The sequence below is a fragment of the Eubalaena glacialis genome, chromosome 7, assembly GCF_028564815.1.
Source record: "Eubalaena glacialis isolate mEubGla1 chromosome 7, mEubGla1.1.hap2.+ XY, whole genome shotgun sequence".
Taxonomy (NCBI): domain Eukaryota; kingdom Metazoa; phylum Chordata; class Mammalia; order Artiodactyla; family Balaenidae; genus Eubalaena; species Eubalaena glacialis.
In genome coordinates, this window is record NC_083722.1 from 2,588,436 (window position 1) to 2,615,921 (window position 27,486).

A 27,486-nucleotide genomic window follows, 5' to 3' on the forward strand; every position below is an offset into this window, starting at 1 on the left:
ATGCCGCCGGCTCCTGCCCACCCGGTGAAGACCTGGCCTCACCCCCATAAAGATCCCCATTACCACTTCCTTCCGCGTGGTTGGAGCCAGGGCGAGGGCTGCTGTGAGGCCCCGGGCACCACCAAGTGTAGCAGAGAGCAGGGTTCACGCATAGATGTGCTGGCAGCTGTGGACCTGGGTCGGGGCCCCAGGCGGCTCTCACCCTCCCCTCCCCTGTGCAGCGGGTCTCAGGCCACCCTGCGGGTTGGCAGGCCGATCTGGGGCAACTTATGTCAAGTACCCGGTTCGGGGAGAGACCCGGTAACTGGATGCTCTTATTCACAAGCGCAGTGGCAAGAGGCCTGCACAACCAGCGGCAGAGGACTTGAGAGGGCTGAGAGCTCAGGTCAGTGTTTGCCAACATGCGGTACCCAGGCTGGAAGGCCCCTGCAGTGAGCGCAGGCCCTTTGCACTGCCTGCCCTTGGTGCAACGTATGACTTACACCTGCCAGGACCTGCCAGGGAGCCAGGGCCTGAATGGCTTCCCTTTAAAGACTCCAACAGTGAAAAACTAAAAATTTTAGAATTGAAGGTGCTCTTTGGAATGGACTTTTTCTGCGTTTTGAAGTGAAAGAAACTCATTTTCAAAAACTGAACTCAAACAACCTTCATTTTATAACCGAGTGTGTGGAATAAACCCCACGTCAACGGGAAGCCGGGAGATGGTGGGCGTATTTGCTCATGATGAGAAGGCAACTTTGTAAGCAATTCTTGGGCGGCTTGTCTGCGCTGTACAGCTCGGAAAATAGTAACGCCGGTCTCCTGGGCAGGACAAACAATTCCAGCAGCCGCCACCTTGCAGATACTAGTTTGGGGCTGTTTGGGGGTTTTCTGGGAGGGGGTGTTGTAGTGGTATTTGCTTGGTGGGGAGTGACAGTGTCTGAGAGGGAGAGAGAGAGAGAGAGAGAAGGAAAAGCAGAGAAGAGGGGACAGTGTGATGGCAGATTGTAAACAGCACGGTCCAGAATCCAGAGTCTGGGAAACGGGGTTCCTACATCCAAGCCCCACCCCAAACTATGCTGATTTTTTTCTGTTCTCCTTCCTTTTCTTTCTTCCCTCAAACCTGTATTTTTTTAAATTACAGAAGTATCAAATACCGCACACGTCTAAAAGGAGAAAGTGGACATCCATCTTTCTTCCCAATCCCTCGAACAGTGGTTCTCATCTTTCAGTATAAGAACCGCCTAGGAAACATGTTAAAAAGCACGTATAACCGGGACCCAGGCCCAGAGCGGGTGATTTACTGGCTCTGGAGCGGGTCTGAGAAGCTCCCCGCTCAGCCAGCTCCCGCACCCTCTGCCGGGGATTCTGCCCCAGGCCCAGGTGCTGGGGCTGGTCACAGGCACGTGCCCCTCCTTCACTGATGCACACACACGCATACAACACATAAGCGTGCTCTGTGACGTGGAAAACACGCACAGAACACACACACACACACACACAGAGAGGCAGGACCACACCACAGAGTGTGTGCAGCGCTCCCAGCCTGCCCACGGAGCCCCGACCCATGGCCCGTCCATCACAAACCCAGCATTTTCTGCAAGAACAGGCTCGTGGGTTGCTTTCTGCCGTCCCGGACTTCGACCCCTCTCTACCTCACAAAATCTGCCCCCATGCAGTCAAATAAAGCCACGCCTCGTGGCAGTGACACGCTGGAAGTTCCGGCTGGGCTTTATCTGCAGTTGGCAGTAGATAAGGCTCTGCTGCCCTGCAAACGGCCTTGAACCTCTGCCCCCTGGTGATTAGTATTTGGTGGGCAGTGGATACTCCAGTGGGTATTCTTTGTGCCTTGCCAGGCAGCACACACCAGTGAGTCCTCTGATAGAACTGGCTCCAGGGCCCCAGGGACCACGTGGGATTGTGGAAGGAGCACAGATCCTGAGGTCAAGCAGGCCTGAGCTCAGATCAGCTGTCCCTTTCACCGGCTGTAAGTATGGGGACAAGTCTGCCTCTGAGCCTCAGTTTTCTCACCTGTCAAATGGACACAGCAATGCTCCACCCACAGTCACGTCGTGAGGGTTCAATAAAAGGACACAGAGGGAACTTTACCCGGAGCGATGTTTCAGCAAATTCACCGAGTCGCAACTATTCACTGAGCGCCTGTTTCTAGCACCCAACATGCTGCCTCACTGGACCCTGCTTCCCATGGCCCGGGAACCAGCCGCACGGCAAACACACCCACCTGGGTGGGGCTCACGCTTGGGGGGGAGCTGTCGTTACTATCCTTATTATTTCATGGCCATCAGTCACCATAAGGCTGTACGTTGATTTTGCCTTCTGATGGAAGTGAGCGACGGGCCCAGGCTGGAATTAAGGTGCCTGGTGTGAGATACCAGGCACCTTCTCTGGGCCCCAGGCCCCCCATGTGCTCAGGCCTTACTGGAGCCAGTCACAAATGGGGCCTTGGTTAGTGCAGGTTTCCATGGATGACTCTTTAGATACATGGCTTGTTATAAATTGGTCCTCTCCCCACCCACATGGTCCATTCCCCCAAGTGGAGAGTGAGACGAAGCCCCTTGGATTCGCTCATCTTCCCAGCTGAGTGAACACCGAAGGTGCAGCCGCTGGTCTCCATCAGCTGAGGCTGATCCCACGTCAAGCGAGGTTCTGAAACCAGATAACACACTGAAGAGGGAGCTTCCCGAGACTGAGTGGTTTGTTTTACTGCACAAATTGCAGACTGTTTAGTGTGTAAACAAGAAGTTGTGTTCAGAAAATTGCAGAAGAAAACCCAAGAGATAATAAAGACTCCAGAAAAATGGAAAATGTTTTTGGGGTAATGAAAGCCAAGAAAAATAAACTTAAAATCCATTTGGAATAAGGCTCTGTGTTATTTCAATTCTTTGTGTATATGAGTGACTCATTGTAATCCAGTCACAAGTGATGGAAAGAGTGAAATGAAAGACAACTCCAAATACAGTCAGTTTCGATGCTACGTTATATTCAATGTCTCTCATAAACCCCTAGGTGGAAGATAGATACAATTTTCACCAAAAGAAAATTTATTTCTTCTCAGGAAATAAATGTGGACTACATAGTAAAAAAAATACTGGCTTGAAGTGGGGCTACATTTGTAGCTGTCCAGAAACTGTCATGTCTGGGTTCCTTCCTGCTGGATGGAGGCTGTCTGCATGCAATAAGGGCCTCAACTCATTTCTTAATTTAAAATTTTAATCCATTGCGCACTTATTAATTAAAATCAGTGTATTGAACACCTATTATATCGTAGGTACTGAGAATGCAAAATGAGTGAGCCTCGCCTGCCCTCACAGAGCACAGAGAGAGAAGGGAACCACATCACGGGGGGTTGGAAGGGACTGCAGGGCTGAAGTGAGGTCCAGCCCGGCCGCACGACCAGCAAAGTCCGCGGGAAAGTCCGGAACAGAGGCGGCCCAGCCAGTGCATCGTTTAGCCCGACGGCCCTGAGGCAGCGAGGTCGGCAGTGTGGGAGGGGGGAGGGCTCATACCTCTGGTTCTGGGAGACCAGAGGGGCCCTCCCTCTCCTGGCAGTTCTCTTGCTTTGGACCAGGGGGTCAGTAAACTTGTTCTGTGAAGGTGAAATACTTTCCCTTTGTGGACCAGGCGGAAGAGCCTTAGGTATAGTCACTGTGTGGGCACGGCACGAGCCCTGTACCCTTACTCCTCCTCCGTGAAAGGAGATGAAAATCCCATCTCCTCCTCCTCCCATCACCAACTCCCCCGCACTGGCCTTCCCTCCTCACTAAGAAGTCTGTTAGAGGACATAGGATTAAATATATACGTGTCTGCGTGTGTGTGTGTGTTGGTACATGTGTATATACACATAGGATTAGATATATATGTATATGTGTATGTGTAGATATATGTGTATATATGTGTGTATTCCACTGGTGTTTTAAATGAAGGGTTTTGTTTCTTCTTTGGTTTCTCCTGGAGTTCTTGGCGGCCGTCCACATACTGACATTTCACCCTTCATGCGCTCTGGGGGATAAGACTTCCAAAATCCAGTTCCCTGCTCTCAGGAGTTGGCCAAGCCACCAAATAGCTTCTGTCTCCTGTGTCTCAAACTCTTCAGGGCGGCGCAGGCTGCATTTTTCCAGGACGGGACGGGATGCCAAAGTGATGATGTCACAGCCCTGGCACCAGCCCCTCCGTTTCCTGTTCTTTTCCTCCCGACAAACTCATGAATCATATCAGCTTTATCATTCAACTCAGGGCTCACTTCCCTGTTGCACAGACGTTTGGACTTACAGGAGGTCGGAGCCAAGTGTCATCAAAACACGAAGCCTGAGTAGTTGTTTTCTTACAAACTCGAACGCGTGCTCGCCCGCCTCAGAAAAAAGCAGCACAGTGTCTGGCTTAATTTGGAGCATTCTGGCCAAGCGCTCTGCTCCCGGGTTCAGTGGTGATCTCATCCGAAAAGCTGGAGGCTCCCAGGGCCGAGGCGGGCAGGGTCCCAGCCAAAGTGGCGGCAGGGCCCTTGGGCGCATCCAGTCTTGGTCCTCAAGGGGCGGGCACACTACGGGCGTCATAACAGTGAACCCAGTCGAGTGTTCCAGACTTTGAGGCACTCAGACGCAGGCTGTGATTGTGTTTAGAGATCACGTCTCCCCGTCCCCCTCGACGTTTCCCCAGTGTCTCTCCTTCTGCATCTCACATCTCTGCCCTCGGGTAACAGTGTTGATAGAAAAGTGAAACAAGGTCTACTGTACAGCACAGGGAACTATATTCAATGTCCTGGGATAAACCATAATGGAAAAGAACATTAAAAAGAATGTATATATATGTATAACTGAGTCACTTTGCTGTACAGCAGACATTAACACAACATTGTAAATCAACTACACTTCAATAAAATAATTTTTAAAAAAAGAAAAAAAATTTCAGCTGGTGAGTTTGAAACTAAAACATCAATGACCCGTAAATATGAGGAGGGTCTCAGGGTCAGAGGCAGGAGTTACCCAGATACTCCACTACCTGGAAGGTGAGCTTTACCTCCTCACAAACACCCACTGCTGAACTGGTCAGGCACTTACCGCCCGACCCTCTGAGGTAAATACTAACTGTTGTCACCATTTTACAGATGAGGAAGCTGAGGGCTGGGAGGCACCTTGGCTAAGGTCGCATGGCTGGCGAGTGTCCAAGCCTGGGTGGATGGGAGGATTCTGAGCGCCTATGGGTCCACGGGTGCTGTGTGATAGGAGTATAATATTACAGCTGAGAATTGCAGTTTGTAAAACTCATGTACACATTTCAGAAATTCCAGGTATATTTTAGTGTAACATATTTGGTGTAATGAGATGTGACATTCGTATTTACTGCGCCACGTTGCCGTGGGGTGAAAACATACAATCTAGTACACGTACAGTGGGAATAGCAATATCATCTGACACTCGGGAGCCTGTGCATCCCAGGCTCAGGTCTGTGTCCTGCCTGGCTGGTTCCACAGCCACCGGGGCTGCACGTGGGGAGCAGGCAAGGTCCTTTATCCCTGGTTTGATTCCAAACGTGGGTCCTCTTGGGCTGCAAGGCTACTTTGACCGGGTGATAACCTTTTCCTGGAGACCTTAGGCTGGGCTTGTCCACATTTAATTGGCTTTCCTGCATCTTCTTTGGATAACAGTTATTTTGAAAGAAAGCTGAGCTCTGATCCCCCCAGCACTTGTCTAACGAGGAGGCGGAGGTGTCTGCCGGCCGGGAAGCTGTAGGGCTCGGACGGTGGCCTCCTTTAACCCAGGACCGCGAGGCCCCTCCACTGGCCCATTCGGCTCGTGAGCCCCGCTTCATCCTCTGCTCTGGCACCCTCTCTGACAGCTGTTCTGCACCCTCTCGGGGGAAGCAAGCTGAACCTAATTTTGACTTCAGAAGAGAAGCTGATGATCACAAGTGTATCTTTTGTGTTTACCATTTTAACTGTATTTAAATTTACAGTCGGTGACATTAAGTACATTCACATTGTTGTGCGACCCCCGTCCATCCACAGAACTCTTTCATCTTCCCAAACAGAAACTCTGTCCCCATTAAACACTAACTCCCCATGCCCCCCTTCAGCCCCTTGAGACCACCATCCTACTTTCTGTCTCTGATCTTGACGAGTCTAGGAACCTCTTTAGAATCACACGGTATATGGCTTTTTGTCACTGGCTTTTTTCACTGAGTATAATGTCTTCAAGGTTCATCCATATTACAGCATGTGTCAGAATTCCTTCCTTTGTAAGGCTGAATCGTATTCCATTTTATGCATGGACCACATTTTGCTTACCCATTTATTCTTTGATGGACACCTGGGCTGCTTCCACCTCTTGGCTGTTGTGAATGATACTGCTGTGAACATGGGTACACAGATATCTCTTCAAGACTATTTTCATGTCTTTTGGGTGCATACCCAGAAGTGAGATTGCTAGATTATATGGTAATTCTATGTTAATCTTTTGAGGAACTGCCATACTGTTGTGTGTTTTTTTTTAAAGGGCTACATAAGGTGGGCAGGTAATTTTTTTTAATTAAATTTTTTAAAGAAAGAGCATGATAAACTTAGGTTTCACGACAGATTTGAAGTAGTTCGCTGATGGGGCTGCCATGTGGCCTTTTGCTTTTGGTTTATCCACTTTGAGAAGTGTTACAAGCTTCCTTCTCTTTAAGGATCGGATGGAATTAGAATCTATTATTAGTAACATATAGTCAGCGTTATAACATAAAATCAATAACCCTAGCGCTACTAGATTTACTCTTTAAAGGGGACTGGACACAGTTAAGATTCTTGTTTTGCTCTCTTTCCTCCTGAATGTGTTTACTAACCTCAACTATAACCTTTCACTTTTCCAGACGTTTACTCATTCAGCAGATGTTAAGCCCTTTGCCATCTGCAGGGCCGTCCATCAGCAGGTACCATCTGCAGGGCCGTCCATCAGCAGGTACCATCTGCAGGGCCATCCATCAGCAGGTACCATCTTCTGCAGGGCCGTCCATCAGCAGGTACCATCTTCTGCAGGTGTCTGTGTCCAGCTGCTCTAACCCACGCACTGGACACACAAACGCCCCAGGAAGTAGACCCAGTCGGAGACGAGTGTGGTGGTGAGGCCTGGAGGCCCCAGGAGCCTGTGTCCTATCTAAGGGGTGGCTGCTTGTTGCTCCGGGGGAATGCAGGCCCCATGTTCCAGATCATTCTAATTTCTAGGAAAAGCAAGAAATCGAGAATTTCATGTGATATCTTCCAGTTTATAAAGGCTAGCCCCTTATTCAGAAAAACATTTAAAACACTGTACAGGCCAAATAAAAACACATTTGCGGGTCAAATGTAGCCCGTGGGTCACTAACGTCAACCTCTGCTCCAGCTGCAATTCTTTCCCGGGTCTCAGAGGCCAAATCTGACGTACATCTTGGTTTCCGCAGGGCGTCTTTCAAGAGGGCATGAGCGAGCCAAGAAATGGGATGGAGGTGGGTTTCCATGAAGCGAATGGAGCTATAGCTTCCCAGCCCCTTGCTTGCCTGGGCTTCTTCTCTGCGCCCCATGCTCCTGGAGTGTTTCCCAAAGTGAGAAGCTCCAACCACAAGTGACAGTATGGCTGTCTCTTTCCACAGTGACTTGCCCTCCGTCACACTTCCCCTTCTCTCAGGTGGCACTGAACTGGCCGGGGATATTCTTGGGAAATGGCAAAGGGGAAGTCGAATTGAAAATTGAGGTCTGAGTTGAGAGAGATTCATTTCTGTAGTTGGCACAAGTAATGCCTTTGGGCTGTACAAGACTGACTCCGCCCCAACCACTGGTGAGAAGTTTGCGGGTCCACGTTGTTGGATGCACCCCAGAGCCCACCCCCCAGACTGACTCTACACCAGACCTGGGATCCTGCAACATCCTGCCCTGCACCGGGGGTCTCCTCTGAACCCACCCTCGTGTGGATGACAAGCCCCACTGCTGGCTGTGCCCGTGTAGGGCCAAGAAAGGGTACGATGGGGCTGTTTTCAGGAGGTATGGATGGAGCGTGGCGTGCATATGCCACAGGTGCTGGGTGGAGTCGGGGGGGGGGGTCTGAAGAAGGGGAGGGGGCTCCGATGGGAATTCTAAATCCAAACCTGGCCTTCCCGGTCACCATGAAGGATATTTTTCAATGAAGGAGGAGACAGCACCTTTATTTAATAGTTTATTAGCATGATTTATAATATTTAATTTAGAAAACTTCAGATATTTACACGTGTGATATACAGACCTCCATTTGTGCTCAAGCCTGGCACCCCACAACCTTGGGAGTGTACCTAGGTCACAGTTACTTTTGTCCACGGTTGTTTTGGTCACTAGCACTGTGTTACCTAGTGCTATAAACAACCATCTTATTGCGCTCATGGATTCTCTGGGACAGAAATTCAGACAGGGCACAGCATGTCTCTGCCCCACAATGTCCAGGGCCTCAGCTGGAAGACCCCGTGGAAGGGGTGACTCTATCGCTGGGGCCAGAATCACGTTTGCTGGTTGGTGCTGGCTGTCAGCTGGGATCTCAGCTCCTAAATGTGACCCAGGCTTCCTTCCCAAGGATGGTAGCCTTGGAGGAGCTCAGCTTCTTACATGATGGATCGAGGCTCCAAAGGCGCGAATCCCAGAGAACAAAGCAGCAGTTGTGTTGCTTTTCCTGATCTAGCTATCTGTTGGTTACAACCAAATCACAAGTCTACCTAGATTCAAGGGGGGAGGAGACATAGATCCCATCTCTCAATGAGAGGAGTGTCAAAGAATTTGGGGGCCATGTCTTGAAGCCATCACACAGATAAAATATCATTGGCTATCCTGGTGCTGGAATGGCTTTCAGGAATTTATCCAAAGGCAATTCAAAGAGCATCCCACAGAAATTTAAATCTCCTGAAATTTTACAGCTCAGACATGAAGGAACCTTAGTAGAGGTTTCCTCATATATGACAAAACTTCTAAGAGTGGGTGTCATCAGTCATAAATTTTTGAAGCTGAAACTTTTCTAAAATATCAATAACTATTTTTGATCAGCCATGTTATAGGAAAGACTGAATTATATCTTTCTATTCTCTCTACAGAAAATATCATGAAATTGTTCCCATATGAAAAGGCAGTAAAGTGCCGCCCACAAGTGCAGGTGTTTTAGGCTGTTACGTCATCACATGAACAGCTTTAAGAATACTCAGGACACAAGGCAGGAAGAAGGAAAGAACAACGTAAGTAACAGCAATCCAGGAAATCTTCATGGAGGACAGGGAGAGATGGGGTCCAACAGACACAAGGAGAATGGCAGCTGAGCCAACTGGTCGACCCGTTTGTCAGTTACACCTGCCATCAGTTCTGACTGGCTCAGACCTAATGCCCATTGGCCAGTGCCTGCCTTGGCAGTTGGTAAATGTTTTGCATGTCATCCCTGTCAGTTAGAGGAAACAATATTAGCAAAGGCACAGAGAAGGAATAATCTTGGCCTGCTTACCAAACGGTAAGGAAATTAGACTGGCTTGAGCCCAGCTGGGGCAGTGATGGGGGGAGTACAGCTGTTTAATGGTGGTAAAACTGACGGTGAAGAATACTGAATGCCAAGCAAAAACATTTGTACATAATCCTGCAAGCAGTGCAGAGGAATGAACCCTTTCAGTAAAGTGTGACAAAATGGAAATTTTTAGTGTGTTTTAGGAAGATTACTGCAGTAGTCGAACAGAGAAAAACCAGGAAGACCTTTTCAGGATGTGGTTGTAATTATCCAGGCATGAACTTATCAGATGTTAGCTAGGGAAACAGGAATTCAGGCTTGTTTGTGTATCATTTCGTTAACTCAAGCTTTGTATTATTGGCTTATAATGGATCACATGTTGAAGACCCCTGGTGCCCCACTTAAAATCCTCTTGTCCCATCTCCTTCTGGCCACTGCAGTGACCAGCTGGGATGTCCAACCAACCCACCGGGCACTCACTTATGCACAGCTCAGAAATGCAAGGCTGTTGACACCCTGAGAACAACCAGGGATGACTGGGGACGTGAGCTGCAGGATAAATGCTTCCCCTTTTCTCCCCACCCCGTGATGACCCACTTCTAGAGCTTCCAAAAGTTCCTGTGGGGTCAGGCAGTCCCCTACAGAGGTGGCTGCCTTGACTGTCCTGGCTGTCCTCCTCAGCCTCCCGTCTCACCCGGACTCTCCCTCCTGTTCCCTGTGGCCACATTGCCAAATAAACCACCCACGCATAAGCCTTGGTACCATATGCTCCTCTTTGGGGGAACCCGGCTGAGGTAGACCAGGATCCTCATGTCCAGTTCTTCTGAAGTCACCATGGTGGAACCTCACATAATGCTCTGCCCCTATTACGAGCATCGACTCGGCTAACAGCTAATATCTCCTTTTGACCTTTTAATTCTTTAAACTCATTTGTAGAACTGATGCAGTCCCACGTACTAAATGGTGATGTTAAGCTTGAAGGGAGGTCATTTGAGTACTGGGCAGAGCGGAGAGTTTAGGGTCGTATGATTTGAGCGGAGAGTTTAGAGTCATATGATTTGAGCTTTGCCACCATCTAGGCGAGCGGTCAAGGCAAATCATGTCACTCTTCTAGCCTTTGGTATTCTCATCCATAAAATAGGGAAGTTAGTAACTACCTGCCTGCACAGAGTTCTTATAAGTAACAAACAGGATGGTGTATGCATGGTAGGGGTTTGCTAATTTGAGCACTCAGCTTCCATCCTCCCAGCCTCTCAGTGACGTGACCCCAATTTTTGCTTGGATGGATAGTCACCTTTCCCCAACACATCCCACCGCTGCCCCCCACCACCCCGTCCCCTGCTCTAGAGAAGGCTCTGATTGACTAAATCGAAAGAGACCATTTATTATTTTCCTGGACACCATGGCTGGACAAAGCAAGAAGAAATTTATTATGGGATCTGGGAAAGAAACTCCCTCACTCTTCTGAGAGCAATCAAAAGAACAATCTCTCTTTGCCCTGGATATGGATGAGACAGCAGGTAATTCCTGGAAATTGCTGGACATCATCTTATGACCCTAACAAGTGTCAGCCTAAGAATGAGGCAGAAAGGAGGGTGAGCTTACTGACCTTCTGAATCCAGCTACATCCAAAGCCCACATGATGCCTGGTCTTTCCAGATAAGTGGGTCATTGAATCTCTTATGTAAGCCAGTTTGAGTCAGGCTTCTCTTACCTGGAACAGAAAGATTCCTAGCTGATACAGTATGTAAACAAGCTTTTTACGTTGCAAATCCCTACTAAAAATTTCATTTTTATTGTTTTTCTTACTACTAGTAAGAAAAAATACCTATGGTCCATGGAGAAGGCTGAGAAATATTCCTAAGTTTTCATTTTAATTTAGTACCTTTTGGGAAAAAATCTAAATCACTGCCTTACATTATGTTCAGAAATAAGATCCCAGATCATAAAACAATGCTACAAAACTGAGTGAGTTTTAAAATATATATTAAACTCACAAGTCAAAAAAAAAAGACTGTCTTTTGGCTACATAAAAATGAAAATACAAAACAATGCTATGTGGCAAAAAAAACAAAAACAAAAACAAAACCCTAAACAAAGTTAAAATGCAAAGAACAAACTGGTGGAAATGTTTGGAACTTATATGACAGATAAAGGGTTGGTATTCTCCATATATAAAGAGTTCTTATAAATCAATAAGAAAAGAAGAAATTTCCTCAATAGAAAAGTAGGTTAAAAATTTTGTCATGAAATTTAAAGAACACAAGATGCTCAACTTAAAATCAAAGAAAGTCAAGGGCTATCAGGTTAAAAAGGATTACTAATAATTATAATAACAATAGATATTAAATGCCAGGCACTATAAGAGTTCTCTCACAGATATGTAGTTTTAAGAATGATCATTGTAGAGTTAAAAAAATTTAAATGTCAAGCAATAGAAAATTGGTAAACTGTAATACTTTCCTGTATTGAAATACACTGAGGCCACTGAAAAGTATCTGATAGGCCTTTAAGTGTTAGAATGGAAAGAAGTATGACATATCATTTGAAGTTATCAATGTACACAATGATCTCATTTATATTAAAATACATATTTACATACGCATTTGAAGTCTGGAAGTAAATGCCAACTACGAATAATGATTCTCTCTCAGGCTTGGGTTACATAAAGACCATTTTATATAAAGTTTTTACAAAATTCATGTAGTATAAAAACATTTTTATTTCAAAAAATTAAATGAACAGAAATCAGAGAGCAATCTGGGTTGGGTAATCTGGGGCCACCTTGACAGTGCAATTCATCCCTCTTGTCCCCGGCTTCTGAGCACTGATGAAGCATGTGGCAGGTGACAGGACTGTGAAGTCTGGGAAGGATGGAAGGAAGGAGAAGGGGCCGAGTGAGACCTACACACCCCACCCTCTCAAAGCAGTGCATGGAGTGGCTTTGCAGGGTTGGCAAGGGCATAGGGAAGGGCTTCTCAGGGAAGTGAAGAACGTCCCCAACCAGGAAACTAGGAATGGAAAAATCTCACAATCACCTCCAAGTGAACGAAAGGGATCTGGTTCCTTATGTTCATTCCCCTAGACTAAGCTACTAGTGAAGATGTTCACAATTGGGTCCTTGAAAAGTCTGAGAAGCACCCATTTGCCAGGTTCTGGCCGTGAAGGCCAGAGGCTGCCCCAACTCCTCTGCCACCAAATCAGTAGTTTCTTGGACTTAATCTACTCCTTTCCCAGCCCTTTGGATTTACCTTTGGACTAATTTGATAACACGTCAGCCCAGCTGTGGCCAACCAAAGTCTGATATGGTCTATGAGCTAATGCCTTTGGCTGAGCTGGCATCTCCCCACCCCACCCAGAGAAATTTGGATTTCTAGATAACCAGCAGCCAGTAGGAATTACCCAAGCAAACAAGCTCCAGGCTCCCTGAGCCGTGGCTTGTGATCAACTTAGTTTTTTTTTTTTTTTTTTTTAATTTATTTATTTATTTTATTATTTTTAGCTGTGTTGGGTCTTCGTTTCTGTGCAAGGGCTTTCTCTAGTTGCGGCAAGCGGGGGCCACTCTTCATCGCGGTGCGCGGGCCTCTCTCTATCGGGGCCTCTCTTGTTGCGGAGCACAGGCTCCAGACGCGCAGGCTCAGTAGCTGTGGCTCACGGGCCCAGTTGCTCCGCGGCATGTGGGATTTTCCCAGACCAGGGCTCGAACCCGCGTCCCCTGCATTGGCAGGCGGACTCTCAACCACTGCGCCACCAGGGAAGCCCTGTGATCAACTTACATGAGCTATGAGCAAGTTCTCTTGATTGAACCCTAGACCTGTACAACTCAAAAGGACCCGATAATCCAGTTTGTAATTTTTCAGATGAGAAAACTGAAGCGTGGAGAATTATTCGACTTTCCTCGAGGCCATAACAAATTATACAGCCGACATGAGAACCCAGCCCTCCTTACGTGGCACGATTTCCACTCTGCCATCTACATCTCAGGCTGCCACAATTCCAGGGTTTCAGAGTTTCAGGCATTTTTAAAGAGTGAACTTTTACACTTTCACTCTAACGAGAGAATTGAAAATGAAGACTGAACACTTTTATTGTAATGCCCAGTGTTGCTAATATCAGTAGTGCCTCAAAGTCATATAATCAAACAATGTGACATTTGTTCATTCATTCATTCATTCGTCAAACATTTACTGAGCATATACAATATGCCAGGCCCTGGAACAGGACAACGAAAACACAGAGCAGTAGCAAGAGGCCAGGCAGCCTAGCAATAATGTTAAGCCGTACTTCCTCACACAATCAGCCCAGTAGATTCTTGGCCTTTGGCCATGGCTACCCTGGTACAAAGAACTAATACACAAGTGCAAAACACACCAGCAATCAGCTCTGGGATGCAGCCCCCGTGGATGGTGGTCTGACGGGACTCTCAGAGAGCCAGGAAGTGAAGAAGCTTTCACCTCTTACTTTTCACCCACCACTGGAATCTCAGCATCCTTTAAAGCACTCGTGGTGAGCCCTGCCAGGTAGGACAAGCTGCATCACCAAGACCCAAGACCCAGTCCTACCCCTGGGACCATCATGGATAATTCCATTGGCTCAGCAAAGATCCCAACAGTTAATTTTAGCTACACGGAAAGGGTGGCTATATGTTAGTACAGGGTTCCCCAACCCCTGGCGGTCCGCAGCCCGTTAGGAACCGGGCCACACAGCAGGAGGCGAGCGGCGGGCAGGTGAGCGAGCGAAGCTTCATCCCCTGCCCCCCATCGCTCGCATTTCCGCCTGAACCATCCCAGCAACGCCCCACCCCGTCCGTGGAAAAATTGTCTTCCACGGAACCAGGCCCTGGTGCCAAAAAGGGTGGGGATGCTGTGTTAGTAGACTCGCAAACCACCACATCTTATGGTGTGTCTGAGAACGGGCTTCCCTTGTGTCAGAATGGCCACCTGTGCATGTATTGAGGGGCTGCAGAGGGAGCCACCCCGGAATCCTGATGATGGACACCACTGACGGCCAGTGTCCGACCACGTGCCGAGGAGCACGTGCACGGAAGCCAGAGACACAGGAGATATCCCGTGTGGTGCCCTCGCCTTTATTTTAGGCAGTCGGCCCCTGAAATCACCTTCACCGAAGGCCAAAGTCCTGTCTTCACCATATATTCGCATTATAAAGAGAAGGTGCAGTCTGATTTTTTTTAAATCTAGGAGACAAAATTGGTCACTTAAAACCAAGAATGATGAAAGAAGTTCTTTAGATGGAAGGGAAATGATACTGGAGAGAAACACGCAACTTCAGGAATGAAGAGAAAAGGAAATGGCAAATACCTGGGAAAATATAGGCAATTGGCTCCTTTTCTTGAGTTCTTTAAACTGCGAGTGATGGTTGAGAGCAAAAATCCTAACATCGTCCGATGGGGTTTCAATGCATGTAGATGTAACACATACAATAACTACCATATATACGGGAGGGATAAGGGACTTAGATGGTGGTAAGGTTTTTACATGACTCTTAAAGTAGTAAAATACTAATCTAAGTAAACTGAAAAATTAAGAATACATGCTGTAATCCCCAGAACAACCACTAAAAATCCACAAAAAGATACAGTAAAAACCTCAATAGATAAATTAAAATTGAATACTAAAAACTAATCAAGTCATTGAAAAGAATGCAGTAAAGGGGAAACACAGGAATGAAAATAGGGAAAAATAGACAATAAATAATAAAAGGGCAGATGTAAATCCTAACATATCAATAATAAATGTAAATGGTTCTGAACCAATAAAAAAGACAGGGATTGTCACAGTGGTTAAAAAAAAGCCCCAACTATATGCTGTCTACAAGAAACCTACTTTAAATATATTTACAGAGGTAGGTTAAAAGCAAGGAGATGGAAAAGATATGCCACGCAAACACTAATCAAAAGAAAACTGGGGTTGGGCTTCCCTGGTGGTGCAGTGGTTGAGAATCTGCCTGCTAATGCAGGGGACACGGGTTCGAGCCCTGGTCTGGGAAGATCCCATATGCCGCGGAGCAACTGGGCCCGTGAGCCACAACTACTGAGCCTGCACGTCTGGAGCCTGTGCTCCGCAACAAGAGAGGCCACGATAGTGAGAGGCCCGCGCACCGCGATGAAGAGTGGCCCCCGCTTGCCGCAGCTAGAGGAAGCCCTCGCACAGAAACGAAGACCCAACACAGCCAAATAAATAAATAAATAAATAATAATTAAAGGTGCTAATAATTTAAAAAAAAAAAAAAAGAAAACTGGGGTAACTCAAAAAGTAAGGAAAATTACTAGGGATGAAGTGAGACATTATGATAATGGGTCAACCTATCAATAGAACATAACAATCCTAAATGCACATGTACCTAACAACAGAGCTTCAAAATACATGAAGCAAAAATGAATAATAAAGAATGGAAAAATGGAAAAATCTATAACTGGAGGCTTCAATACTTCTTTCTCAGTAATTGATAAAACAAGTATATAGAAAATTAGCAAGGTATAGAACTGAACCAACTGATCTGACACTTTTAGAGCACCCCAATCCATAATAGCAGAACACAGTCTTTTCAAGGGCACATGGGAAATTCACTGACAGACCATATCCTGGGTTATGGGATAATCCTTACAGATTTAAGAGAATAAAAATCATGCAAAGTATGTTCTCTGATCATAATGCAATTAAACTAGAGATCAGTAACAAAAACATGACTGGAATATTTCCAAATACCTATAAATTTAAAAACACACATCTAAATAAATAACCCATAGGTCAAAAAAGAAATCTCCAGGGAAATTAGAAAATATTTTGAATTGAATGAAAATGAAAACACAACATATCAAATTCAATAAAGATGCAGGATACAAAATCAACTTACAAAAATGTGTTGCATTTCCATACACAGTAATGAACTAGCAGAAAGAGAGATTAAGAAAATAATTCCATTTACAATTGCATCACCAAGAATAAAATACAAAAAAAAAAAATTTAACCAAAGGAGTGAAGAACTTGTACACTGAAAACTATAAGACACTTGATAAAAGAAATTGAAGAAGGCATAAATAAATGGAAAGATATTCTATGCTCATGGACTGAAAGAATTAATATTGTTTAAACGTCCATACTACTCAAAGCAATCTACATATTCAATCCAATCTCTATCAAAATTTCAGTGGCATTTTTTACAGAAGTAATCAAAAGTATATGGTATTGGCATAAAAATAGATACACAAACCAATGGAAAAGAATAGTGGACCTAGAAATAAACCCGTGCATACATAGTCAATTAATTTACAACAAAACAGCCAAGAATTTACAATGGAAGAAGGATAGTCTCTTCAATAAATGGTGTTGGGAAAACTGGACGGCCTTGTGCAAAAGAATGAAATTGGACCACTATCTTACAACATACACACAAATTAACTCAAATGGATCAAAGATTTGAACTTAAGACCTGAAACCATAAAACTCCTAGAAGAAAGCATAGGCTATAAGCTCCTTGACATTAGTTTTGGCGATGATTTTTTGAATTTGACACTAAAAGGTAAGGCAACAAAAGCAAAAATAAACAAGTGGGACTACATCATACTAAAAAGCTTCTGCACAGCAAAGGAAACCATCAACAAGATGAAAAGACAGTCTACAGAATGGGAGAAAAAAATTGCAAATCATATATCCGATAAGGGGTTAATATCCATAATACATAAAGAACTCAAACAACTCAATAGCAAAACAAACAAACAAACTGATTAAAAAATGGGCAGGAGACCTGAATAGACATTTTTCCAAAGAAGACATACAGATGACCAACAGGTACATGAAAAGGTGCTCAACATCACTAATCATTGATCATCAGGGCGATGCAAATCAAAACCACAATAAGATATCTCACACCTGTCAGAATGGCTATTACAAAAAAGACAAGAAATAACAAGTATTGGCAAAGATGTGGAGAAATGGGAACCCCTGTGCACTGCTGGTGGGAATGTAAATTGGTGCAGCCACTATGGAAAACAGTATGGAGGTTCCTCAAAAAATTAAAAATAGAACTACCGTATGATCCAGCAGTTCCTCTTCTGGGTATTTATCTGAAGGAAAGGAAATCACTGTCTTGAAAAGATGTCTGTGCCCTTATGTTCATTGCAGCATTGTTTACAATAACCAAGACATGGATACAAGATGGACAAATGGATAAAGAAAATGTGGTATACGTATACAATAGAATAGCATTTAGCCATAAAAAAGAAGGAAATCCTGCTATTCGTGACAACACAGACTTTGAGAGCATTATGTTAAGTGAAGTAAGTCAGACAGAGAAAGACAAATACTGTATGATCTCACTTACGTGTGGAATGTAAAAAAACAAAAAACAAAAACAAAGAACACCAAGCTCATGGATACAGAGAACAGAATGGTGGTTACCATAAGTGGGGAAGGTAGGGGCAACGTGGGTGAAAGGGGTTAAAATGTACATCTTCCAATGGCTATCATCAAAAAGTCTACAAATAATAAATGCTGGAGAGGGTGTGGAGAAAAGGGAACCATCCTGCACTGTTGGTGGGAAAGTAAATTGGTGCAGCCACTATGGAAAACAGTATAGAAGTTCCTTAAAAAGCTAAAAATAGGGCTTCCCTGCTGGCGCACTGGTTGAGAATCTGCCTGCCAATGCAGGGGACACGGGTTCGAGCCCTGGTCTGGGAAGATCCCACATGCCGCGGAGCAACTGGGCCCGTGAGCCACAACTACTGAGCCTGCGCGTCTGGAGCCCGTGCTCCGCAATAAGAGAGGCCGCGATAGTGAGAGGCCCGCGCACCGCGATGAAGAGTGGCCCCCGCTGGCCGCAACTAGAGAAAGCCCTCGCATGAAACGAAGACCCAACACAGCCAAAAATAAATAAATAAATATGATCCAGCAATCCCACTCCTGGGCATAAATCCAGAAAAGACGAAAACTCTTAATTTGAAAAGATACATGCACACCAGCATTCATAGCAGCACTATTTACAATAGCCAAGACATGGAAGCAACCTAAGTGTCCATTGACAGATGAATGGATAAAGAAGATGTGGTGTATATACATATACACACACACACACACACACACACACACACACACACACACACAATGGAGTATTACTAAGCCATAAAAAAGAATGAAATAATGCCATTTTGCAGCAACATGAACGGACTTAAAGATTATCATACTAAGTGAAGTAAGCCAGACAGGGAAAGACAAATATCATATGATATCATTTATATGTGGAATCTAAAAAATTAATACAAATGAATCTATATACAAAACAGAAACAGACTCATGGACATAGAAAACAAACTACGGTTATGAAAAGGAAGGAGGATGGATAAATTAGGAGTATGGGATTAACAGACACAAACTACTATACATAAAATAGATGAGCAACAAGGATTTACTGTATAACACAGGGAACAATATTCAACATCTTCTAATAACCAATAATGGAAAACAATGTGAAAAATATATATACAACTGAATCACTTTGCTGTACACCTGAAACTAACACAATATTATAAGTCAACTATATTTCAATTTAAAAAATCTGTAACAAAGGATGTATTAAAAATTTTTTAAACTCACATACTGTACACCAAAAAGAATTGTACTGAATGTCAATTTTAAAATAAATTTTAAAAAGCTTTGGGAGAAGCCTATCTCAAATTATAACTAAAGATAAATTTTTAGTAATTAGCTCATGTCTTTTATTTATTTGGACCCAAATTAAAGTGATGGGTGGCAAGAACAGATACCCATGAGGTTGCTTCTTCTTTTGTGATTTGTTACCACAAACAGTGGTACTCCTGGCAGAAGATACAAGTCAGCAGAGGGGTCGAAACCAACAGCAGGGGAAGGGTGTGTGTGTGTCAGTTGTGACCTGTCCGGGGCCTGAGCATTAATTGTCCTGTCCATACATTGAACAGCCATCCTGTCAATGGGGGAGTATCTTCCATGTTTACAATCCGTTTGAAAAATAAACCCTAATGGTGATGGACCAAGTGAAACACATAACAGTGACCACAGGTGATATCAAAACTCCCCCGGGGCTGGCGGATCCCTGGAGGGTCGTGATGGCCTCAGGAAGATTATTAACCAGGCTGGCTTCCCGTGAGATACAGACCCACCGCCTGGGTAGCTGGCTTGGAGCGTGAGTGGTTTCATCAAAAGCTCCAGGTGCTGTGGGGCAGTGGCCCCTGGGCAGGCACAGGGCAGACGTCCAGGAGCGCTGGCTGGTGTGAAGGAGTTTTCTAGAAAATGAAAGTTCAGGTACAAGTTCGGGTAGAGTAAGACAGTACATCTGTCTTGGTTGCAGGGATGTGGTCAGGGACCCTGTAAAAGACCCGGTGAGCATATTCACACCGTGAATGAGATTTCTCCATTTGACACGGCAGTCATGGCCGCACTGTTCTGGCTTTACCTTTGGGAAGCCCCCAAAAGCGCCTGGTCCTTCCCTGCTCACCCAAAGCCAGCTCTAGGTTCAGACATTTTCTTATCTCAGAATTCAATTTTCTGAGTGTACTGGGCTCCCATCCACCTCCAGGGCCATGAAGTTGGCATCTCGGGGTAATCTCCCCGCTCTGGTCTCATGATCCATGAACCTTACAGGGGCCTTCCGAGAAGCAACCCCAGAGACAGGTGTTCCTGCTGTGACCCCACCGTCCTCCCGCGCTGGGGGCTCAGTGCCGTCTGGGAGTGGGTCAGTCCTGGCTGTCCCTGGGCCTGGCCAAGGGTCCAGAAAAGCAGCAGGCCCCACTCCTGCTGATGAGTTCTCTACCCATGATCACGCCAGGAGGGAGAAAATAAAGGTCTGGGGTAAACTGATCTGTCCCACTGCTGTCCCTCTGCCCTGAGCTGAACTGTCTGCCTTCAGCAAAGCCAGAAGAGCAGGTGGCATTCAGGTACCAATAATCTTCGTCGGGGACAACAACAGAGCAAGAGGCGGCCCTGGCTGACCCAGGGCCAGAGTTGACCTCAGCCCCCCACCTGGGGGCCCTGACTGGGTGCCGCCTTCTCAGACACAGCGTAAAAAAAGCCACACTCACTGCACTTTCCAAAAGGGTGACCTGGGGAAAAGGGTGCCAGTGTGGTGTCGGAATGCTTCCTACGTGTTTCCCTCTTCTGGGTCCCTGCAAGCGTGCAGGGGGCGGAGGGCAGCCCTGAGTGGTCTAGAATACCTTCTCTTCTAGGCAGACCTCTGGCTTCTTCTTTTTCTCTGTGAGCTCCTTGCCACCGTTGTTCATCTGTTCTCTGTCTCGTTCCCTCACTTCTCTGGCGATACTTCCAAAAGCAGGGCTTCAGGTGGTGCTTTGCGATGAGAAGCAAAAGATGTATCACGTTTAGAACCAGAAGGAGGGTCAGAGCTTCCTCTGCTCCCGCCCTTCACGCACCAAGTGCCCAGGGAACCTGTTACCTCCCCCCGTCTGCAGCCATCTGGGTACAGACTAAAACTCCCCATAATTCTAGTTTTGAGAAAAATGTAAAAGCCCTAAAAGTATGCTACTACATATGACCTTTGCCACAGGTCTTTCCAAAATTCCTTTTATCAAGTTAAGGAAGTTCTCTTCTAGTTTGCTATTTTTTTTTTCTTTTTTTTTGAATTTTATCTGCAGGTACTGAGATGTTATTAATGCAGTAAAAAAAAAATGAAGGTACAGATTCTAGTGTTGAGCTATGTTTGAATAAAGCTTATTTTGTCCATTCATACATATATATTCATAAACTGCTAGATTCAATTTGCCAATATTTTATCTGAGACTTTTGCCACTATATTTATAATTAAGATTGGTACATAATTTAAGTCCTTGCATTTTTCTTATCTGGCTTGAATACTAACTACCTCCATAACACTCTCTGCTTCACATGAGTTGGCTGGACATTTGAATCTATTGTAGGGAAAAACTACTCTTCATCTACCATAAGAAGAAGTCAATAGATAAAGTAAAATTGATCAGTCACAAAACAGCAGCATAAGAATTGAAAAAAAAGAAGGTAAACATGAGAAAAAAACATCTGGAAGGATTAAAAGCGGTTGCCTCCAGGGAAAAGAGTGACAAACTGGGAACTCTGTGCTGTTGCTCTGTTTGTTACAATAATCCTTTTAGCACGACTTTCCTTTTTAAACCACACGTATGTATTACTTTGAAAAAGACTAAAGAAAAAATTTAAATCTCACAAAACTCAAGAGACATTTATGGTGCAGAATCTATTTTGAAGTCTGTGGCACCTTCTATAAGTTTTTTTTAAATGATTTTTCCCCAGTGAATACATGTACAGTAGAAGTCATGGGTTGTCTGTCCAAGCTTTTTCCATCTGATGTATTTTGTATTTACTTCCCCGTCTCTGAACATGTGAGGGTTCTTCCCGTGACTTGCAGCTTCCCCAAATACTGGATTTCTCTCCAGCAAATGCTGGAAGACATTTTTTAGCCCCGATTAGAAAGTATGCAATACAATCATCTTTGTACTCATTTCTAAACACCTATAAAGGATTTTTGGTCTGTAGAGGTCAGGCACTGGTTGGTTGGAGCTCCTTTTGTATTTCTTTTCTTTTTCTTTTTTTTTTTTTAACATCTTTATTGGAGTATAATTGCTTTACAATGGTGTGTTAGTTTCTGCTGTATAACAAAGTGAATCAGCTATACATATACATATATCCCCATATCCCCCCCCCTCTTGTGTTTCCCTCGCACCCTCCCTATCCCACCCCTCTAGGTGGTCACAAAGCACCGAGCTGATCTCCCTGTGCTATGCGGCTGCTTCCCACTAGCTATCTATTTTACATTTGATAGTGTATATATATCCATGCCGCTCTCTCACTTCGTCCCAGCTTACCCTTCCCCCTCCCTGTGTCCTCAAGTCCATTCTCTACGTCTGCGTCTTTATTCCTGTCCTGCCCCTAGGTTCGTCAGAACCATTTTTTTTTTTTTAGATACAGCCACTCTGGAGAACAGTATGGAGGTTCCTTAAAATACTAAAAATAGAACTACCATACCACCCAGCAATCCCACTCCTGGGCATAGACTCTGAGAAAACCATAATTCAAAAAGAGTCATGTACCACAATGTTCATTGCAGCTCTATTTACAATAGCCAGGACATGTCCATCGACAGAAGAATGGATAAAGAAGATGTGTCACATATATACACTGGAATATTACTCAGCCATAAAAAGAAACGAAATTGAGTTATTTGTAGCGAGGTGGATGGACCTAGAGACTGTCATACAGAGTGAAGTAAATCAGAAAGAGAAAAACAAATACCGTATGCTAACACATGTATATGGTTGAAGCTCCTTTTGGCGTCTGGTCGACAGGTCCTGCAGCTTTGCTTGAACAACTAGTTCGCAATACGGTGATGGCTGCTGGAGGGCTCCCTGAGTGATGAGGCCATCAGGAGACACAGCCTGGACCCAACCCGGGCCCCTGCAGACGCTGGGCCACCATCAGTGTTCACGCAGGGCTGACTCTGGGGAGGGGAGGATACCGGCCACTTGTAGGATTATCACCTAAGATCAGAATTCAGACCGGTGGGAGGTAAGCTGAAAAGCAAGCATGACCAAAGGTGTCCTGTTTGGATTGGTTGTTGTTGTTTGCAATGGAAACTGAGGGGTTTTTTTCTGTTAAAATAGTTAAGGCAGTAGCTTTTAGTTTTGTGGAATTTTAAAAATTTGCTGCTGTTCGTTTGCATGTTTGTTTCACCTTGTAACTAAGCCTGGAGTAGATTACATTTTCTCTGAATTAAAATTTGCTTATTTAATCGGCATTTCAGATTCACTGAAGCGGACTGCTGTTCCGGCCCCTCTTCTGTTACTGTTATCTGTAGATAAAGTTGAAAAGAGTTTAAGGCAGTAGCGTTTTGCTTTTCATTGAGGACTGAGGTCACAAGCGGTTAGCATCTGGGAACGTGTGGGGAATATTCTTAAAATCAGGATTTCAGACTCTTAAGATAGATCTGCTTCCTCCTGCCAACCTTTTCGAGGAGTTTGAGAGTAACCTTGTTAATTCTGCGGGCCGGCTGGCTATGGTGTACGGAGACTGTGATTGAGTTGAGAGGACGGATGCCGGCTAATCGGAAGCGGGATGATGAGGTCTGGGGACGACACTGACATTCAGACTGTGATTAGGTGGGAGGAAGGGCAGTCACAGTGGCTGTGGCCATACTGGAGTTGATTGGATTAAAGTGTGACTGGTTGGCTTATCTAATTGAGAAAGGAGGCCGCCAAGCAGTCCGATTTGTATTATGTCTAAGAAAGGTTATGATTCGGGGAGCCTGGAGACAGGAGGGAGTTGGTAGCTTTGTGCATCTCGGAGGGGCTGTGCTGGGAGCTGCAGGTTGTCTGTGGGAGGTCCTGAGGGACCCCCGGCGGGAGCAGGACTTGTAGAAAGAGTGTCCCCAAAGGGAACAGCTCTGTTCAGGAACAGTGGAAAGTTCCGGGTGGCTGCTGGATGCTGGGTGGTGTGGGGCATTGGGAGATTGGTGGGGGGGGCCTGTTTAGAGACCTGGGAGGAAAAGGAAGGACTCCCATTTGATCTTAAAGGGAGAGTTGGAGGAGATTTTCAAGGAGCAGAGTGACATTACCAGGTTCCCTTCTTACGAGGATCCCAGGACAGCGTACACAAGAGGGACGAGATTGAGAAGATGCCGACAGGGCACCTGTGGGCTTTAGGTGGGGAAAAAGCACAACGCCTGGGTTAAGGCAAGTGGTGGGAAAGGAGAGAAAAGGAAAACCTATAAACGATCTGGCAGGGGGGTGGTGGGGAGCGGTCACTGACTACGTGTGAAGGATAGCAGTCTAGGAAATCACCTAGATTTCTCGTTTGGCCAATTTGGTGAGCAGTACCACCGCCCTACTTTCTTCTGGGCACGTAGGTGCCATGTTCGACCCTCATGTGATACGGGGTTTCTCGCTGAGGCTGTGCTCACAGGCACTGCTGCTTCTAGAAGGGCCAGGCGGAGAAGCTGGCATGTATTTCACAGCCATCTTCTCCAGACAAGATGCCAGGAAGCGCTGGTTTGGGAAATGTTAACGGGTACTCTGTAGGGCGAGAAACATTTAATGATCCAAAACTTCTGGGGAACATGAAATACTCTACCCACCCTTGGGGAGGCACAGCGGGAACAAGCGTATCAAAGACTCACAACCCTTCTTCGCAGAACATGTATTTGGGGGAAACTGCTGTACAGAAGAGATCTAACCAGGCCGAGTACAGTTTCTGTGTCATAAAATCTGGGAGCGGGGAGGATTCTATTATCCAGACCACCTGTGCGTTTTCCTCCAGTGATAAATTTGACCAGGCAGCTTGGGGGTGGGGAGAGGCGGGAGAGTGCTGGAGGGTGAGGAGGGACAGAAGGAAGTAAGAAGTAGCTGTCTGGGGGAACGGAACGGCCTTTCTGGGGCAGTAGGAGACTCTCTAGGCAGTTTTGAGTCCCCTTTGGAGAGCTACGGTCCTGAATTTAAAGTGGGACGAGCCAGCAGCAGCCATGTCACTTTCTCCAGCAATATTCAGCTGCCTGGGTTTAGGGGACGAGAAGACAGGCGAGGTTTAACCAGGATCAGAGTTCTTTCAGGTGAGAATTACAGGACGGAAAGGAGCATGAGAGAGTCAGGAATCTGTGACTCTCTGGTGGGCAAGGAGCGAGGAGGCATACGAGTGTATGGTGACACTGGAGAGGTGACGGGGTCTTTGGATGGGGGGTCTCGAGCTCTCAGAGGGCAGTTAGAGTTTGGGTACTAGAGTTAAGTGACAGGAAAGGAGGGGATTTTGGAGGTTAAGATTTTGGAGATGGGCACTGACGGGTAGTGATAAGAACTGGGTGTGGAAGAGAGGAAGGAGGTCAGGGTGGTGGGTAGGTGATGCGGACGGCATCCAGGACGATGCGGGATGGGGATGGAGGAAGAAGGCAGGTAAGCCAGGTGCCAATCCTCAAGGATTCAGGAGGACAGGGCACTCCAGAGAGGTCAGCCACAGCAGGGAGAGTATCGCTGGGTTGCATGAGCTTCAGGGGAGCTGGGAGTTTTTAAGGGAAACAGAAGAAATGTTTTTGAAACAGCAAGGATGCTCAACCCACTTTCAGACTTTGAGATGATGAGGAGAACATCTCTCCTTTCGGGGGCCGCAGGGAGAAGTAAGTGGTTCTTGGGGAACAGCAGGTTTCAGGGTGGGGCAAGAAGGCAATGGGAAGCTTCCCAGAGGCAGCCGAGGGTTTGGGAGTCTGTTCAATGAGCTGCTGCATTCCAGGGGGTCACAGTGGGGCAGGATGGCTGGATGAGACAACGTCCAGAGCTTATGGGGGTGGGGTCCAGTGGGGGATGGAGCCGTGGTGCCCGAGGCAGGACAGGTCTGGTCCCAAGGGAGGGCGGTTGGCTCAGGTTGAGGTCAGTGAATTAGGGGGGGCCTCACTCTGCTTTGGTTAAAACGCCAAGAAGCCAGTTTTGTGCTCAGATCCCCTCTGTCCCCTACGGCTCCCCCAGCAAGGGCTGTGCCCACACTGCTTCTGGGAACTTGAGCGCTGGGCACCAGGGGGACAGACAGATACTGCAGGAATGACTCTTAAGGGAGGCGTAGGAACAGCAACTAGCACGGCCCCGCCCCGCCCGTAACAGACTGATGGGAGCTCAACTGACATCAACGGCCTCCAGGGAGGTACTGGAAGATGCTTCGGTCTGACCCTTCTCCCCTCACTGGCTTGTGTGCCCGAGCGGAGCCATGTACCTGGCTGAGGAGAGAGGGGTTTTTCGCTCACACTCTGTCTTCCTGCGGTCGGCACACACGAAGCCAGGCTCCGGTCCGGTGCAGGTCGGCTCTCCGGCTGCTCTGACTCTTGCATGTCCGTGCTTGAGTGGGTACCCGGACAGGTAAGAGTTTGCTGGGCAGACCAACCCTGTCCACGTGCAGCTCCCAGACTTGCACCGTCCAGCATGGGGGCCACAGTCACATGTGGTTACTGAAATTTAGATCAATTGAAATAAAGTGAAAAACCAGCGCCTCGTGCTCAATAAGCCCCGTACGGCTGCACGTGGGTCAGCGCAGCTCCAGAACATTCCATTCTGTTGGAACGCGTCCATCTGGACCGTTCGCCGAGCTGTCACTCTGGCCCCTCCGGAGCTCCGTGCTTCTGTTCCCCGCTGCAGAGTCCACGCGGTGGCTCCGAGCTCGCAGGCCGGGGTCGAGAGCACGCGGCGCGCGTGGCCCCGGGGGAGCCGGCGGGCGGGACGGCTCGGTACAAGGGCTCCATGCGCGGGCCGGCCGGGCCCTGCACCCGCTCAGCCAGCGCGAGAAGCGGGAGGAGAACATGGAGGTCCCGAAGCAGCGCATCGCCGAGGAGACCATCAGCAAGCCCAAGGTGGGCCGGAAGTTCTCGCCCACTGCGACGCGGCGGAGGCCGAGCTGAAGCGGAGCACCGTGGGGCTGCTGACCCCGAACGACAGGAAGGCGCGGCAGGAGGCCCTGGTGCGCCAGCGCGAGATGCAGCGGGCGCAGCGCGAACGGCGGGGGCGGCGGCGCCGGATCTGCGGCCTGTCCTTCTCGCCCGACGACGGCGACGAGGACCCCGAGGTGGGCGACCCCGAGGGCAAGGACGCGGCCGTGGACACGAGCTTCCTGCCGGACCGCGAGCGCGCGGAGGTGGAGGCGACGTCCCGCTCCTGGGACGGCTGGGGGCCCCGGCGCGCCGCGCGCATCCACAGGGGCGGCGCCGCGCGGCAGCTCCTCAGCGAGGCGCGGATGGCGCGGCGCCCCGCCTTCCGCGAGCTGCGCGGATCCGGCCGCACGACCACACCTCCTACGACCGGATGGTGGCGCAGGCGCGCGGCAACAGCGGGCCGCTCTTCGCCTTCGACGTGCACGACGGCGTGCGGCTGCGCAGCGACGCCCCCCTGGAGAAGGGCGAGTCGCACGCGGGCAAGGCGGCGCTGCGCAGCCGGCGCGAGAAGAACCAGCGCCTCTTCCCCGCCCGCCGCTGGGAGCCCTACGACCCCGGGAAGCGCTGGGACGGCTGCACGGTTCGCTGA

General features: G+C 47.2%; 1 protein-coding gene across 1 annotated transcript; it reads left to right on the forward strand.

The window, feature by feature from the left end:
- On the forward strand, positions 1-27,486 carry FAM50B (family with sequence similarity 50 member B). Its single transcript, XM_061195649.1, is given in 5 exon segments — positions 1-243; positions 26,608-26,713; positions 26,716-26,832; positions 26,835-27,100; positions 27,163-27,486. Coding segments are annotated over 5 exon segments (1,056 nt in total).